General features: G+C 38.0%; 1 protein-coding gene across 2 annotated transcripts in view; it reads right to left on the bottom strand.

Annotated features, from left to right (window-relative positions):
• MAPKAPK5 (MAPK activated protein kinase 5) overlaps positions 1–14331 on the bottom strand; it is a 42353-nt gene that overhangs the window by 11184 nt on the left and 16838 nt on the right. For both annotated transcript variants that reach the window (XM_047827371.1, XM_047827372.1), the window contains exons 6-7: positions 14060–14149; positions 13173–13268 (exon numbers count right to left, since the gene is read on the bottom strand). In XM_047827371.1, coding sequence (XP_047683327.1) covers positions 13173–13268; positions 14060–14149 — 186 coding nt within the window. The remainder of the gene's footprint in view (positions 1–13172; positions 13269–14059; positions 14150–14331) is intronic.

Genomic DNA, 14331 nt, shown 5'->3' with positions numbered 1-14331 from the left:
CGAATTAATTAAACCTGAAAAAGAAAATACTGTTTATAATAGCACAAAAAACAGTAAGGATAAATCTAACAAAGATGGGAAAGACCTATACACTGAAAACTACACAAATGTTGTTAAGAAAAACTAAAGGCAAAAAAAAAATGGAGCAATACAGCCTGCTTATGGATCGGAAGGTTCGGTATTGTTTGGGTGTCAGTGCCCCTACATTGAACCATACTTCTAAAAGAATCCTAGTCAAAATTCCAACATACTTTTTTGTAGAATTTAACAGCTGACTCTAAGTTCATATGGAAATGTAAAGAAATTAAAATAGCTAAAACAACTATGACAAAGAACAAAGTTGGCTAACACTACCTTATTTTATATTATTATAAAATAATTATATAATTATTATAAAGTCACAGTAATCAAGACAGTACAGTACTTGTTAAAGACAAGCAGATCACTGGAACAGAACAGATAATCCAAAATTAAACCCACACATGTACATTCAACTGATCATTGACAAAGGCTCAAAAGCAAGGCAACGAAGAAAAGATAGCCTTTTCAACAAATGGCACCAGAACTGGATACACAAATGCTAAAAAATTAATGTGGATCCATACTCATGCATTACACAAAAATTATATCAAAATGGATCACACACCTAAATGTAAAGCCTGAAACTATAAAACTTGTATGAGGAGATCTTGGGTGATCTTGGGTTAGACAAAGATTTCTTACATAGGAGACCAAAAGCTGAGTCCATGAAACATTTTTAAAAATTGATAAATTGGCTTTCACCAAAATTAAAATCTTTTGCTCTTCAAAAGACACTGTTAAGAGAATGAAAAGCCACAGACTGGAAGAAAATCTTTCCAAAGCATATATCTGATAAAGGACTTTTATCCAGAATACATAAAGAATTCTCAAATTCGGCAATAAGAAAACAACACAATTTTAAAAATGGGGTGGGGCACCTGGGTGGCTCAGTTAGTTGAGCGACCAACTCTTGATTTCAGTTTAGGTCATAATCTCATGGTCTGTGGGTTTGAGCCCCACCATGTTGGGTTCTGTGCCGACAGCGTGGAGCCTGTTTGGGATTCTCACTCTTCCCCCTCTCTCTGCCCCTCCCCACTCACTCTCTCTCTCTCTCTCTCTCTCTCTCTCTCAAAATTAAATAAATAAATAAAAATAATTAAATTAAATTAAAATTAAAATGGGAAAAAGATTTGAACAGATGCTTCACCAAAGAAAATATACAAAAGGCAAAGACGCACCATGAAAAGATGCTCAACATCATTTAGTCATTAGGTATATGCAAATTAAAAGCACAATGAAATACCACTGCATGCCCACTAAAAAAGACTGCCCAGGGCGCCTGATTGGCTCAGTTGATTAAGCATCTGACTCTTGATTTTGGCTCAGATCACAATTTCACAGGTTAATGGGTTCGAGGGTGGAGCCTGCTTGGGATTCTCTCTCTCCCTCTCTCGTTGCCCTCTCCCCCACCTCCTCAATAAATAAGTTAACTTAAAAATAATAATAAAAGACTGCCCATACCAAATGCTGGTAAGAGTGCGGACACCTTACACTCTCAGACACTGCTGATGTGGATGTAAAATCGTATAACCACTCTGGAACACAGTCAGGTTGTAAATAATGATCTAGCTATTCCACTTCTAGGTATTTATCCAAGAGAAAAGGAAATAATTTTGTACAAAAACTTGTACACAAATGTTTATAAGAGCTTTATTTGTAATAGCCCAAAACTGAAACAACCACATATCCACCAATAGATGAATGGACAAACAAATCAAGATACACCAACATAATGGAATACTTATTAGCAGTAAAAACAACTAAACTATTTACTGATACATGTAACAACATGTAATTACACTGAGTGAAAGAAAACACCCAAAACTGAAAATACTGGATGATGTGCTACTTTACACATAAATCTGCAGAAAATGCAAATACTCTATAATGACAGAAAGCAGATCACTGGTTGCCTGGGAATGAGAGGACAAGAAGAGAGGCAGGGAAAGATTATGAAGGAGTACGCTAAAACTTTTGAGGGTGATGGATATGTTCACTACCTTGATTGTGGTGATGGTTTAATGAGATTATATAAATATATATATTAAAACTTACAAATTATGTAATTTAAATATGTATAGTTTATCATGTATCAATTATATTTGAATAATTTTTTTTCCCTTAAAGAGGGCTTCTTTGGTAAAATAAACCTTGAAAAGAAGAAGTATCAGCTATGTAAAAAAAATACAACACTCTGGCCATGATGGATTAACCAGTACAACTTTCTTTCCCACCACACACAACTTGAACATTGGACAAGATATAAGAGAAAGTGGGGCATCTGGGTGGTTCAGTCAGCTAAGCATCCAACTGTAGATTTTGGCTCAGCTCATGATCCCTGGGTCATAGGATGGAGCCCTGTGTCAAGGCATGAAGCCTGCTTGAGATTCTCTCTCTCCCTTTGTCCCTCTCCCCACTGCTCATGCTCTCTCTCTCTCTCTCTAAGATAAAAAAATTAAAAGATTCCTTCTTATCTTAACAAAAAAGATATGAGAGAAAACTGTTTTCTGACACTGAATAATATACAACACAGGTCAGCAAACCCTGACAGATAGCAAGCAAATGTGGTAATCCATATGATCTGTCAAGAAGCATTTTCTGGAATGCAGTGCAGGGAGAGATTCTAAGCAGGGTACAGAGGGCTCACAGGAGTTCAGTAGTGTGGCCAAAATTTGTGGAGCAGACTACCAACTGTGGGGAAGGTACGCAAAAACCTGCATGAGGATCCCTTTGATCTTTGGGATGGTACAGCAAGACTCTGTGAGACCAGAGAAGCAACGAGGTACTAGAACAACTACTCGGGATCTATAAGCTGAATAATTCCCAGATGTTGCAGAAGTCTAGGAGATACCTGAGGTCCAACTAGCCAAGGTAAAGAGACTTATTGATCATCTGGGGCATCAACAGAGGACCAGAAGTTTTCCTCTAGGTAGCAGGGCTGAGGTAACCCGAGAATAAGGCCTCATCTAGACTCACCCTGGAAGAATTGCAAAGCAAGTTTCAAGACAACCAAGTGGACCTGCATGTAACTTACCACTCACCAAAACAATCTTTTTATATACTTTTCTTTTAAAAAAAATTTTTTTTAACGTTTATTTTTGAAAGAGGCACAGAATGCGAGTGGGAGAGGAGTAGAAGGAGAGGGAGACACAGAATCTGAAGCAGGCTCCAGGCTCTGAGCTGTCAGCACAGAGCCTGACACAGGGCTCAAACTCATGAACCGTGAGATCATGACCTGAGCCGAAGTCAGACGCTTAACCATCTAAGCCATCCAGGCGTCCCTGTTTGTAAATATTTTTAAATGACAACAAAACCCAGACATTCACCAACATAATATTATAACATCCAGCACCCAATAAAAATTTCTTCAACATGCAAAGAAGCAGGAAAATGTAATCCATAACCAGGAAATGTGATCTGTAACCAAGGAAAAAAGTCAGTCATAAAAGCAGATTCAGAAATGACAAGGGTGGTGCAATCAGCAAAGATTTTATTACGTATGTTGAGGTACTTAAAGGTAAACATAAACATGAAATAAGAAAAGAAACAGATGATGTAAGTCAGAAATGTGGGGCACCTGGGTGGCTCAGTTGGTTGTACATCCAACTTTTGGTTTCGGCTCAGCTCATGATCTCACCATTCGTGGGTTTGAGCCCTGCATTGAGCTCTGCACTGGAAGTGTAGAGCCTGCTTGAGATTCTCTCACTCTTGCTCTCTCTGCCCCTTCCCTGCTCACTCACTCTCTCTCAAAATAAATAAATAAACATTAAGTAAATCAGAAATGAAGAAATTCACAGATTAGACAATGCAGAAGAAAAGAGTAGTGAAATTCTAATCATAGTAACAGAATTTGGCCAAAGTGAAAGAGAGAGAAAAAAAGATGAAAAAAAACAAAAAGATCACGGAGTGTCTGGCTGGCTCAGTCGATGGATGGACCATGAAACTCTTGATCTCGGGGTTGGGAATTCAAGCCCTACCTTGGGTGTAGAGATTACTTAAAAATAAAATCTTAAAAAAAAACAAAACAAAACAGAACTTTTAATGCTCTGTGTGTGATCTAACCTACATGTAACTGGAGTCTTTGGAAAAAGGCAGAGAGAGGACAAGCAGAAAAATATTTGAAGAAATGTCTGAAAATTGTCCTAAACTGATAAACACCATAAACTGACGGATCCAAGGAACTCAATAAACCCCTAGTAGGAAACAAACAAACAAACAAACACCTACACCACAGTCAAATTTCTGAGACCTGATTAGGATCTAGGATGTAGAAAGCTGGAGTGTTACTCCCATCCTAACAGCAAGGAAAAGCTAAACTACAAAATCATCACTTTTCTTGAACCTATTAGAGATCAGAGGTCTCAAGACAATGAAATATTATGCATTCTAAAGAAAGGCCCTTCCAGTAAGAAGCAAGATGTGAAAACTGGCTCACCTATGACAAGCCAGGAGGGAGCATTATAGCATGCCATATGAGTAAAAAGAATTCAGCTAAATTTTTAGCAAATTGCTAAAGGCAAAGTGTGGGCTAGCATGAGGGCTAGAAGACCCTGTAGGAACCATAGAAACAAGGGGAGTTTGCACCACTCACAGACGCTTCTGCACAGACTTCCACCAGATACTCAACAGGACCTGCACAAGACTGAGGCTGGTTCAGAAAAAGATACCTGTTGCTGCCAACACCCTCCACCAGGCTGGCAAGCACAATCTAGTGGTAGAGGAGAAGACTGTGAATTGAGAGCCCCTCTGAGGCACACAGTGCATAGGCAAGGCCAAAGCTAATGGTGGAGAAGTAACATTAAAAATAAATAAACATGAGGGGCGCCTGGGTGGCGCAGTCGGTTAAGCGTCCGACTTCAGCCAGGTCACGATCTCGCAGTCCGTGAGTTCGAGCCCCGCGTCGGGCTCTGTGCTGATGGCTCAGAGCCTGGAGCCTGTTTCCGATTCTGTGTCTCCCTCTCTCTCTGCCCCTCCCCCGTTCATGCTCTGTCTCTCTCTGTCCCAAAAATAAATAAACGTTAAAAAAAAAAAAAATTAATTAAAAAAAATAAATAAATAAATAAATAAACATGAGGCGCCTGGGTGGCGGTGGTTAAGTGTTTGACTTTGGCTCAGGTTCATGGGTTCAAGCCCCGCATCAGGCTTTGTGCTGACAGCTCGAAGCCTGGAGCCTGCCTCAGATCCTGTGTCTCCCTTACTCTCTGCCCCTCCCCGCTCGCATTCTTTCTCTCTCTCAAAAGTAAATAAACATTTTAAAAGATTTTAAAATATATACAAAACTTCAATAAATAGATCTGTATTTTTAAACTGACTGAATCATTAAACATTTTCTACAATGAAAACTCTAAAATACGTATCTATCTACCTATTTATTTTTTAATTTATATCCAAGTTAGTTAGCATATTTAGTTGCATTGTTAGTGCAACAATGATTTCAGGAGTAGATTCCTTAATGCCCCTTACCCATTTAGCCCATCCCCCCTCCCATAACCCCTCCAGCAACCCTGTTTTTTTCTCTATATTTAAGAGTCTCTTACGTTTTGTCCCCCTCCCTGTTTTTATATTATTTTTGCTTCCCTTCCCCTATGTTCATCTGTTTGATGATACTTGAAGTCATATGATACTTGTCTTCCTCTGACTGACCAATTTCGCTTAGCATAATACCCTCTAGTTCCATTCACATAGCTGCAAATGGCAAGATTTCATTCTTTTTGATTGCCTAGTAATACTCCATTATATATATGTATGTGTTGTGTATATATCTTTATCCATTCATCCATCAATGGACATTTGGGCTCTTTCCACACTTTGGCTATTGTCAATATAAACATTGGGGTGCATGTGCCCCTTCAAAACAGCATACCTGCATCCCTTGGATAAATACCTAGTAGTGCAATTGCTGGGTCGTAGGGTAGTTCTGTTTTTAATTTTTTGAGGAACCCCCATACTGTTTTCCAGAGTGGCTGGACCAGCTTGCATTGCCACCAACGATGCAGAAGAGATCCTCTTTCTCTGCATCCTCGCCAACATCTGTCGTTGCCTGAATTGTTAATGTTAGCCATTCTGACAGGTGTGAGGTGGTATCTCATTGTGGTTTTGATTTGTACTTCCCTGATGATGACAGATGTTGAGCATTTTTTCACGTGTTGGTTGGCCATCTGGATGTTTTCTTTGAAGAAGTGTCTATTCATGTCTTTTGCCCATTTCTTCACTGGATTATTTATTTTTTTGGGTGTTGAGTTTGATAAGTTCTTGATATGTTTGGGATATTAATCCTTTATCTGATATGTCATTTGCAAATATCTTCTCCCATTCCATTGGTTGTCTTTTAGTTTTACTGATTGTTTCCTTCGCTGTGCAGAAGCTTTTTATCTTGATGAGGTCCCAATAGTTCATTTTTGCTTTTGTTTCCCTTGCCTCTGGAGATGTGTTGAGTAAGAAGTTGCTGCAGGCGAGGTCAAAGAGCTTTTTGCCTGCTTTCTCTTCTAGGATTTTGATGGCTTCCTGTCTTACATTTAGGTCTTTCATCCATTTTAGGTTTATTTTTGTGTATGGTGTAAGAAAGTGGTCCAGGTTCGTTCTTCTGCATGTCGCTGTCCAGTTTTCCCAAAACCATTTGCCAAAGAGACTGTCTTTTTTTCCATTGGATATTCTTTCTTGCTTTGTCAAAGATTAGTTGGCCATACATTTGTGGGTCTATTTCTGGGTTCTCTATTCTGTTCCATTGATCTGAGTGTTTGGGGGCCAGTACCATACTGTCCTGATGATTACAGCTTTGTAATACAACTTGACGTCCGGAATTGTGATGCCTCCAGCTTTGGTTTTCTTTCTCAGGATTGCTTTGGCTATTCAGGGTCTTTTCTGTTCCATACAAATTTTAGGATTGTTTGTTCTAGCTCTGTGAAGAATGCTGGTGTTATTCTGATAGGGATTGCATTGAATATGTAGATTGCTTTCATAGTATCGACATTTTAACAGTATTTGTTCTTCCAATTCATTGAGCGTGGAATATTTTTCCATTTTCTTGTGTGTCGTCTTCAATTTCTTTCATAAGCTTTCTATAGTTTTCAGTGTATAGATTTTTCACCTTTTTGGTTAGGTTTATTCCAAGGTATTTTACGATTTTTGGTACAACTGTGAATAGGATCAATTCCTTGATTTCTCCTTCTGCTGCTTCATTATTGGTGTATAGAAATGCAACCAACCTGTACATTGATTTTATATCCTGCGACTTTGATGAACTCATGAATCAGTTCTAGCAGTTTTTTTGGTGGAGTCCTTTGGGCTTTCTACTTAGAGTATCGTGTTGTCTGCAAAGAGTGAAAGTTTGTCTTCCTCTTTGCCAATTTATGCCTTTTATTTCTTTCTGTTGTCTGATTGCTGAGGCTAGGACTTCCAACACTATGTTGATTTACAGTGGTGAGAGTGGACATCCCTGTCGTGCTCCTGTCCTTAGGGGAACGCTCTCAGTTTTATCTCATTGAGGATGATATTAGCAGTGGGTCTTTCGTATGTGGCCTTTATGACCTGGAGGTATGATCTGTCTATCCCTACCTTTTTGAGGGTTTTTATCAAGAAACAGTGCCATATTTTGTCAAATGTTTTTCAGCATCTATGGAGAGGATCATGTGGTTTTTGTCCTTTCTTTTATTAATATGATGTATCACATTGATTGATATGTAGATATTGCACAAATTTATTCCTGCATCCCAGGAATAAATCCCACTTGATCATGGTGAGTATAATTCTTTTAATGCATTGTTGGATCCAGTTGGCTAGTATATTGTTGAGAATTTTTACATCCATGTTCATCAGGGAAATTGGTCTATAGATCTCCTTTAATTGGGGTCTTTGTCTGGTTTTGGAATCAAGGTAATGCTGGCCTCACAGAATGAGTTTGGAAGTTTTCCTTCCATTTCTATTTTTTGGAACAGCTTCAAAAGAATAGGTGTTAACTCTTCTTTAAATGTTTGGTAGAATTCCCCTGGAAAGCCATCTGGCCCTGGACTCTTGTTTGTTGAGAGATTTTTGATTACTGATTCCATTTCTTTACTGGTTATGGGTCTGTTCAAATTTTCTATTTCTTCCTATTTCAGTTTTGGCATTTATATGTTTCTAGAAATTTGTCCATTTCTTTCAAATTGCCCAATTTGTTGGCATATGATTGCTCATAATATTCTTATTATCATTTGTATTTCTGCAGTGTTGGTTGTGATCTCTCCTCTTTCATTCATGATTTTGTTTATTTGGGTCCTTTCCTTTTTCTTTTTAACCAGTCTGGCTAGGGGATTATCAATTTTGTTAATTGTTTAAAAAGAGCTCCTGGTTTCATCGATCTGTTCTACCATTTTTCTGATTTTGATATAACTTATTTCTACCCTAATTTTTATTATTTCCCTTCTTCTGCTGGTTTTGGGCTTTATTTGCTGTTCTTTTTCCAGCTCTTTTAGGTGTATGGTTAGGTTGTATAATTGAGACCTTTCTTCCTCCTTTAGGAAGGCCTGGATTCCTATATACCTCCCTCTTATGACTGCCTTTGCTACATCCCAGAGGTTGTGGGTTGTCGTGTTTTCATTTTCATTGGCTTCTATGTATTTTTAATTTCTTGGTTAACGCATTCATTATTGAGTAGGATGTTCTTTAATCTCTAAGTATTCGTGTTCTTTCCAAATTTTTTCTTGTGGTTGATTTCGAGTTTCATAGTGCTGTGATCTGAAAATATGCAAGGTATGATCTCTATCTTTTTGTACTTATTGAGGGCTGGTTTGTGACCCAGTGTGTGATCTATTTGGAGAATGTTCCATGTGCACTCAAGAAGAATGCCTGTATTCTGCTGCTTTAGGATGAAATGTTCTGAATATATCTGTTAAGTCCATCTGGTCCAGTGTGTCATTCAGTGCCATTGTTTCCTTGTTGATTTTCTGCTTAGATGATCTGCCCATTGCTGTAAGTGGAGTGTTGAAGTCTCCTACTGTTACGGTATTATTATCAATGAGTTTATGTTTGTGATTAATTGATTTATATATTTGGGTGCTTCCATATTGGGTGTATAAGTATTTACCATTGTTAGATCTTCTTGGTGGATGTCTATCTCTTAATTATGATATAATGCCCTTCTTCATCTCTTTCTACAGTCTTTATTTTAAAATCTAGTTTGTCTGATATAAGTATGGCTACACCAGCTTTCTTCTGAGAACCATTAGCATGACAGATCATTCTCCATCCCCTTACTTTCAATCTACAGGTGTCTTTAGGTCCAAAATGAGTCTCTTATAAGCAGCATACAGATGGGTCTTGTTTTTTTATTCATTCTGATACCCTATATCTTTTGATTGGAGCATTTAGTGTACTGAAAGATACGAATTTAGCACCGTTAAGTTGCCTATTGAGTTGGTATTTCTGATGATGCTCTCTAGTCCTTTCTAGTCTTTGTTGCTTTTGGTCTTTTCTGTTTTGTCTTTTCTCCACACAAAAGTCCCCCTTACAATTTCTTGCAGGGCTGGTTTAGTGGTCACAAACTCCTTTAGTTTTTGTCTGGGAAACACTTTATCTCTCCTTCTATTCTAAATGACAGCTTTGCTGGATAAAGAAATCTTGGCTACATATTTTTCCAAATCAGCATATTGAATATACCTGCCACTCTTTTCTGGCCTGCCAAGTTTCTGTGGATAGGTCTGCTGCAAACCTGATTTGTCTTCCCTTATAGTTAAGGACTTTTTTTTTCTTTGCTGCTTTCATAATTCTTTCTTGTCTGTGTATTTTGTGAATTTGATTATGATACGCCTTGGTGATGGTCGGGTTTTGTTGAATCTAATGGGAGTTCCTGTGCTTCTTGGATTTTGATGTCTGTGTCCTTCCCAGATTAGGAAAGTCTTCCACCATAATTTGCTCACATAAAACTCCTGCCCCTTTTTCTCTCTTCATCTTCTGGGACTCCTATGATTTAGATGTTATTCCTTTTTAATAAGTCACTGAGTTCTCTAAGCCTTGTATCATGCTCCTTTGCCTTTGTTTCCCTCTTTTTTTCTGCTTCATTAGTCTATAATCTGGTCTGCTTCATTAGTCTATAATCTGGTCATCTAAATCGCTGATTCGTTGCTCTACTTCATCCATCCTTGCCGTTATGGCATCCATTCAAGATTGCGTCTCAGTTATCACATTTTAATTTCTTCCTGACTAGATTTTATTTTTTTTATATCCACAGAAAAGGATTCTATGATGTTTTCAACCCCAGTTGGTATTCTTATTATCGTGGTTCTAAATTCTAGTTCAGACATCTTGCTTATATCTGTGTTGATTAAGCCCCTGGCTGTCATTTCTTCCTCTTCTTTCTTTTGGGGTGAATTCCTTCGTTTTGTCATTTTGGAGGAAGAAAAAAATTAATAAAGTAAAAGATGAAAAGTAAAAATTTTAAAACAAAACAAAAATCAAATAAATGAAGCTAGATCCTAAGTGTGTTTTGGTCTGCTTGTTGACAGAAGCTTGATAGAACAGAGAAAAAAAAGGAAAGGATAAAAGAAAAAAAAGATAAGAAAAAATTTAAAAATTAAAAAAACTTAATGTAATAAAATAAAATAAAATGAAATAAAATGAAAGAGAAATAAAAAAAACTTTTTAAATAAAAAATAAAGGAATAAAAATAAAAAATAAAATTTTCTTTCTGTATTCAAGAATAAGGAAGAAAAGGAAAAAGAAAAAAGGAAACATTTAAGCAAAAACAGAAGCAAATAAAATGAACAAATAAATGAACCAGCGAACAGAATGAAACCCGAATGAAGTTACATCCAGTTTACCCCAGAACTGAAACTATGAAGCCTTCCATAGTCCATACACTAAGCAGGTGGAATGCCTAATGCTGTTTTTCTAGGGGATATGCTTGGAGGGCGCACTTAGGCAGGACTTAGTGTAATGGCTCCATTCTCCACTAGGTGGCTGCTTAGCTTACTGGAGTGGAACAGTGTAGTGCACATGTGTGCATATGCACGCATGCATGTGGGAGAGGTGGAAATGGTTTCACCCAACAAATTTAAAAAAATTTTTAAATAAGAACAAAAAACTGCTGCTCTTCAAAAGACCATTAAGAAAACTGAAATGCAAGCCACAGTCTGAGAGAAATATTCATAATATATATGTGGTAGGCAGAATAATAGCTCCCCAAAGATTTCCATGTCCTAATCCCTGAAGCCTGTGAATATGTTACCCTACAGAGCAAAGGGACTTTGCAGATTTTATTAAATGAAGGATGTTGTGGGATGCCTGGGAGGCTCAGTCAGTTAAGCATCTGACTTCAGCTCTGGTCATGATCTCATGGTCTGTGAGTTTGAGCCCCGCGTTGGCCTCTGTGCGGACAGCTCAGAGCCTGGAGCCTGCTTCAGATTCTGTGTCTCCCTCTCTCTGACCCTCCCCTGTTCATGCTCTGTCTTTCTCTGTCTCAAAAATAAATAAACGTTAAAAAATATATATATTTAAATGAAGGATGTTAAGATGGGAGACTATCCTGGATTATTTGGGTGTGTCTAATGTAATCACAATTATAAATGGGAAGCAAGAGTGTCAGAATCAGAGAAACTGGAAGATGCCATACTACTGGCTTTGAAAACGGAAGAAGAGGCTACCAGCCAAAGAATGCAAGGCACCTCACAAAGCTGGAAAAGGCAAGGGAATGAATTCTCCCCTAGAGATTCCAGAAGGAACACAGTCCTGCCAACACCATGAACCATTTCAGACTTCTAACCTCCAAAACTTTGAGATAATAAATGTGTTGTTTCAAGCCACTAAGTTTGTGGCAATTTGTCATGGTAGCAATAAAAAGTAATATACATATACAACAAAAAACTTGTATCCAGAAAATAGTAAGAACTTTCTATACCTCAATTATAAAACCAACAACCAAAAAAGGGCAAGAGATTTGTACACATACTTTACAAGAGAATGGTGTACACATATTTCACAATAGAATGTCCAACAAACACATGAAAAAGCACTCAACAGTAGCCATTAAGAAAATGCTATAATCAAATTCATAATGAAATAATACTGTGGACCTACCAGAAAGACTGAAATTATAAAGTGTAACATAAGTTGGTAAGAACATGAAGCAACCGAAACTCTTTAACTGGTGAATATGTAAAATGGTACAACCATTTTGGAAAAGATGTCCCCCCAAATTTGTAAATGAATGTTCCCAGCAGCTTTCTTCATTATAGTCCAAAAAGGAAACAATCCAAAATAGCCATCAGTCAGAGAATGGATAAACAAAACATGGCTTAGTCCTATTATAGAATACTACTTAACAAGAAAAAGGAACTGATGCTACGTGCAGCAACATGGATGAATTTCAAACACACGCTAAGCAAAAGAAGTGAAATACAACAGATACACGAGTTCCATTCATATGAATTTCTATAACCGGCAAAACTAACCCATGATGACAGAAAGCAGATCAGTGCTTTCCTGGAGCCAGGGGTTAAGCTGGGAGCAGACTGACTACAAAGGTTCACAAGAGCTTCTGAAGTGATGGAAATATTTTATATCTTAATTGTGGTAGTAATTATGCAGGAGTATCTGTGTCAAAGCTCATCAAACTACACTTAAAGTAGGAGTTTTTTTAATTGTACATCAAACCATGATTTTAAAAGAAGTTGAATTTATTTTTTAATTTAAAATTTTATTGATTTTATTTCTTAATTTAAAAAATTTTTAAATTGTTTTTAATGTTTATTTATTTTTGAGAGAGAGACAGAGCACGAGTCGGGGAAGGGCAGAGAGAGAGGGAAACACAGAATCCAAAGCAGGCTCCAGGCTCCGAGCTGTCAGCACAGAGCCCGATGTGGGGTTTGAACTCACAAACCATGAGATCATGACCTGAGCCAAAGTCAGACACTTAGCCAACTGAGCCACCCAGGCGCCCCAAGAAGTTGATTTTAAGAGAATAAAATGCCTGCACCTAATTAAGCAGACTGTAGGTTTCTGAAGCTGAGCCCTCCCTTTACCATTTGTAATATACACCTACTTGTGCTGCAGAAGAGAAGAAATGTGAGTCTATAGACAGCATGGTGATACATCCTGTGGCAGAAACAGCAAACACTTACCTGAGGTGCTACATAATAAGGGGTGAATTGGGGTGTCATCAAGTCACCTTGGTCAATTTTGGCAAACCCAAAGTCACACAACTTCACTGGGGCATCCTAAAATAAAGCAAATGGAAGTCACTGCTCCAGAGTTCTCAGTAAACACTAAAGGAAAATCCAAGTGGAAGACATATTACCTTGAGCTCTCACTCATGGGTTTCTGACTAACACCTGAGCCTATGAATAGCATGTCCTCACATCTGAAGACAATGATTCATACTGAAGAATCTTTCTTAGTAATACAGAGGTAAAGAATTTCTGCCCACTCACAGTTGGCCTTGTTTCATGACTGGTAATTTGCAGTACTAAAATCAAGATTTTAGCCAAAAGAAAAAAAAAAAATCTTAGCCAAGTGCCCCCTGACTCTATCTACTGGCCCGTCATCTCTTTTCGATCCAGGGTGCGATTTCACTTTTACCATCAGCTTCAAGATAGCCAGAGCAACTTATTTGGTGGGACATGGTACATAGGGCAAGGGGTGAGACGGGAGAGGAAAAAACACCTGATCAAAATTAACAGCAAATATAACCATTACGCCTGAAGGTAATTTTTAACAGCATATAGATTACTGCCCCTTCCCAAAGTACCTCCAAATAATATCCAAAATCTTAAGTCTTACAAATGCATTATCAGTACCATCCAAAATTATCAATGCCAGGGGTACAGTAGAATTTCTCTGAGCCTCTAGCAAGGAAACAAGTGGGGAAAGTAGGCTGCCTGAAGCACTTCAGCTTAAAGCCTCCTCACCATGGATTCAGAGCACTCCAAACACATACACACCTACACACCCATTCCTGAACTATGCTGAGCATGGCAGCACTAAAATGCAGCAAAACAAGTCATCTCACCAAAGAGTTATCCTTGAAGAGCAGATTTTCAGGCTTGAGGTCTCTGTGAGCAATGTTTAACAGGTGACAGTGCTGTAGAGCCAAAGCTATCTGGAAAAGGACAGTGGAGCAACCACATCTTAGAAAAGACAGCTCTTTAATGCTCCTGGTTTAGAGAACTCAGGATGTTAAAAAAAAAAAAAAAAAAAAAAAAAAGATCCTTAATTAAGTCAATTACAACTGCGGTCAGTTTTCAGTTTTAAAGCAGAAATTAAGTAAGACTTTGGGTACCA

This window comes from Prionailurus viverrinus, chromosome D3 (assembly GCF_022837055.1).
Source record: "Prionailurus viverrinus isolate Anna chromosome D3, UM_Priviv_1.0, whole genome shotgun sequence".
Lineage (NCBI taxonomy): Eukaryota > Metazoa > Chordata > Mammalia > Carnivora > Felidae > Prionailurus > Prionailurus viverrinus.
Note: the sequence above shows the minus strand (reverse complement) of the source record. Positions and strands in the feature narration are given on the sequence as shown.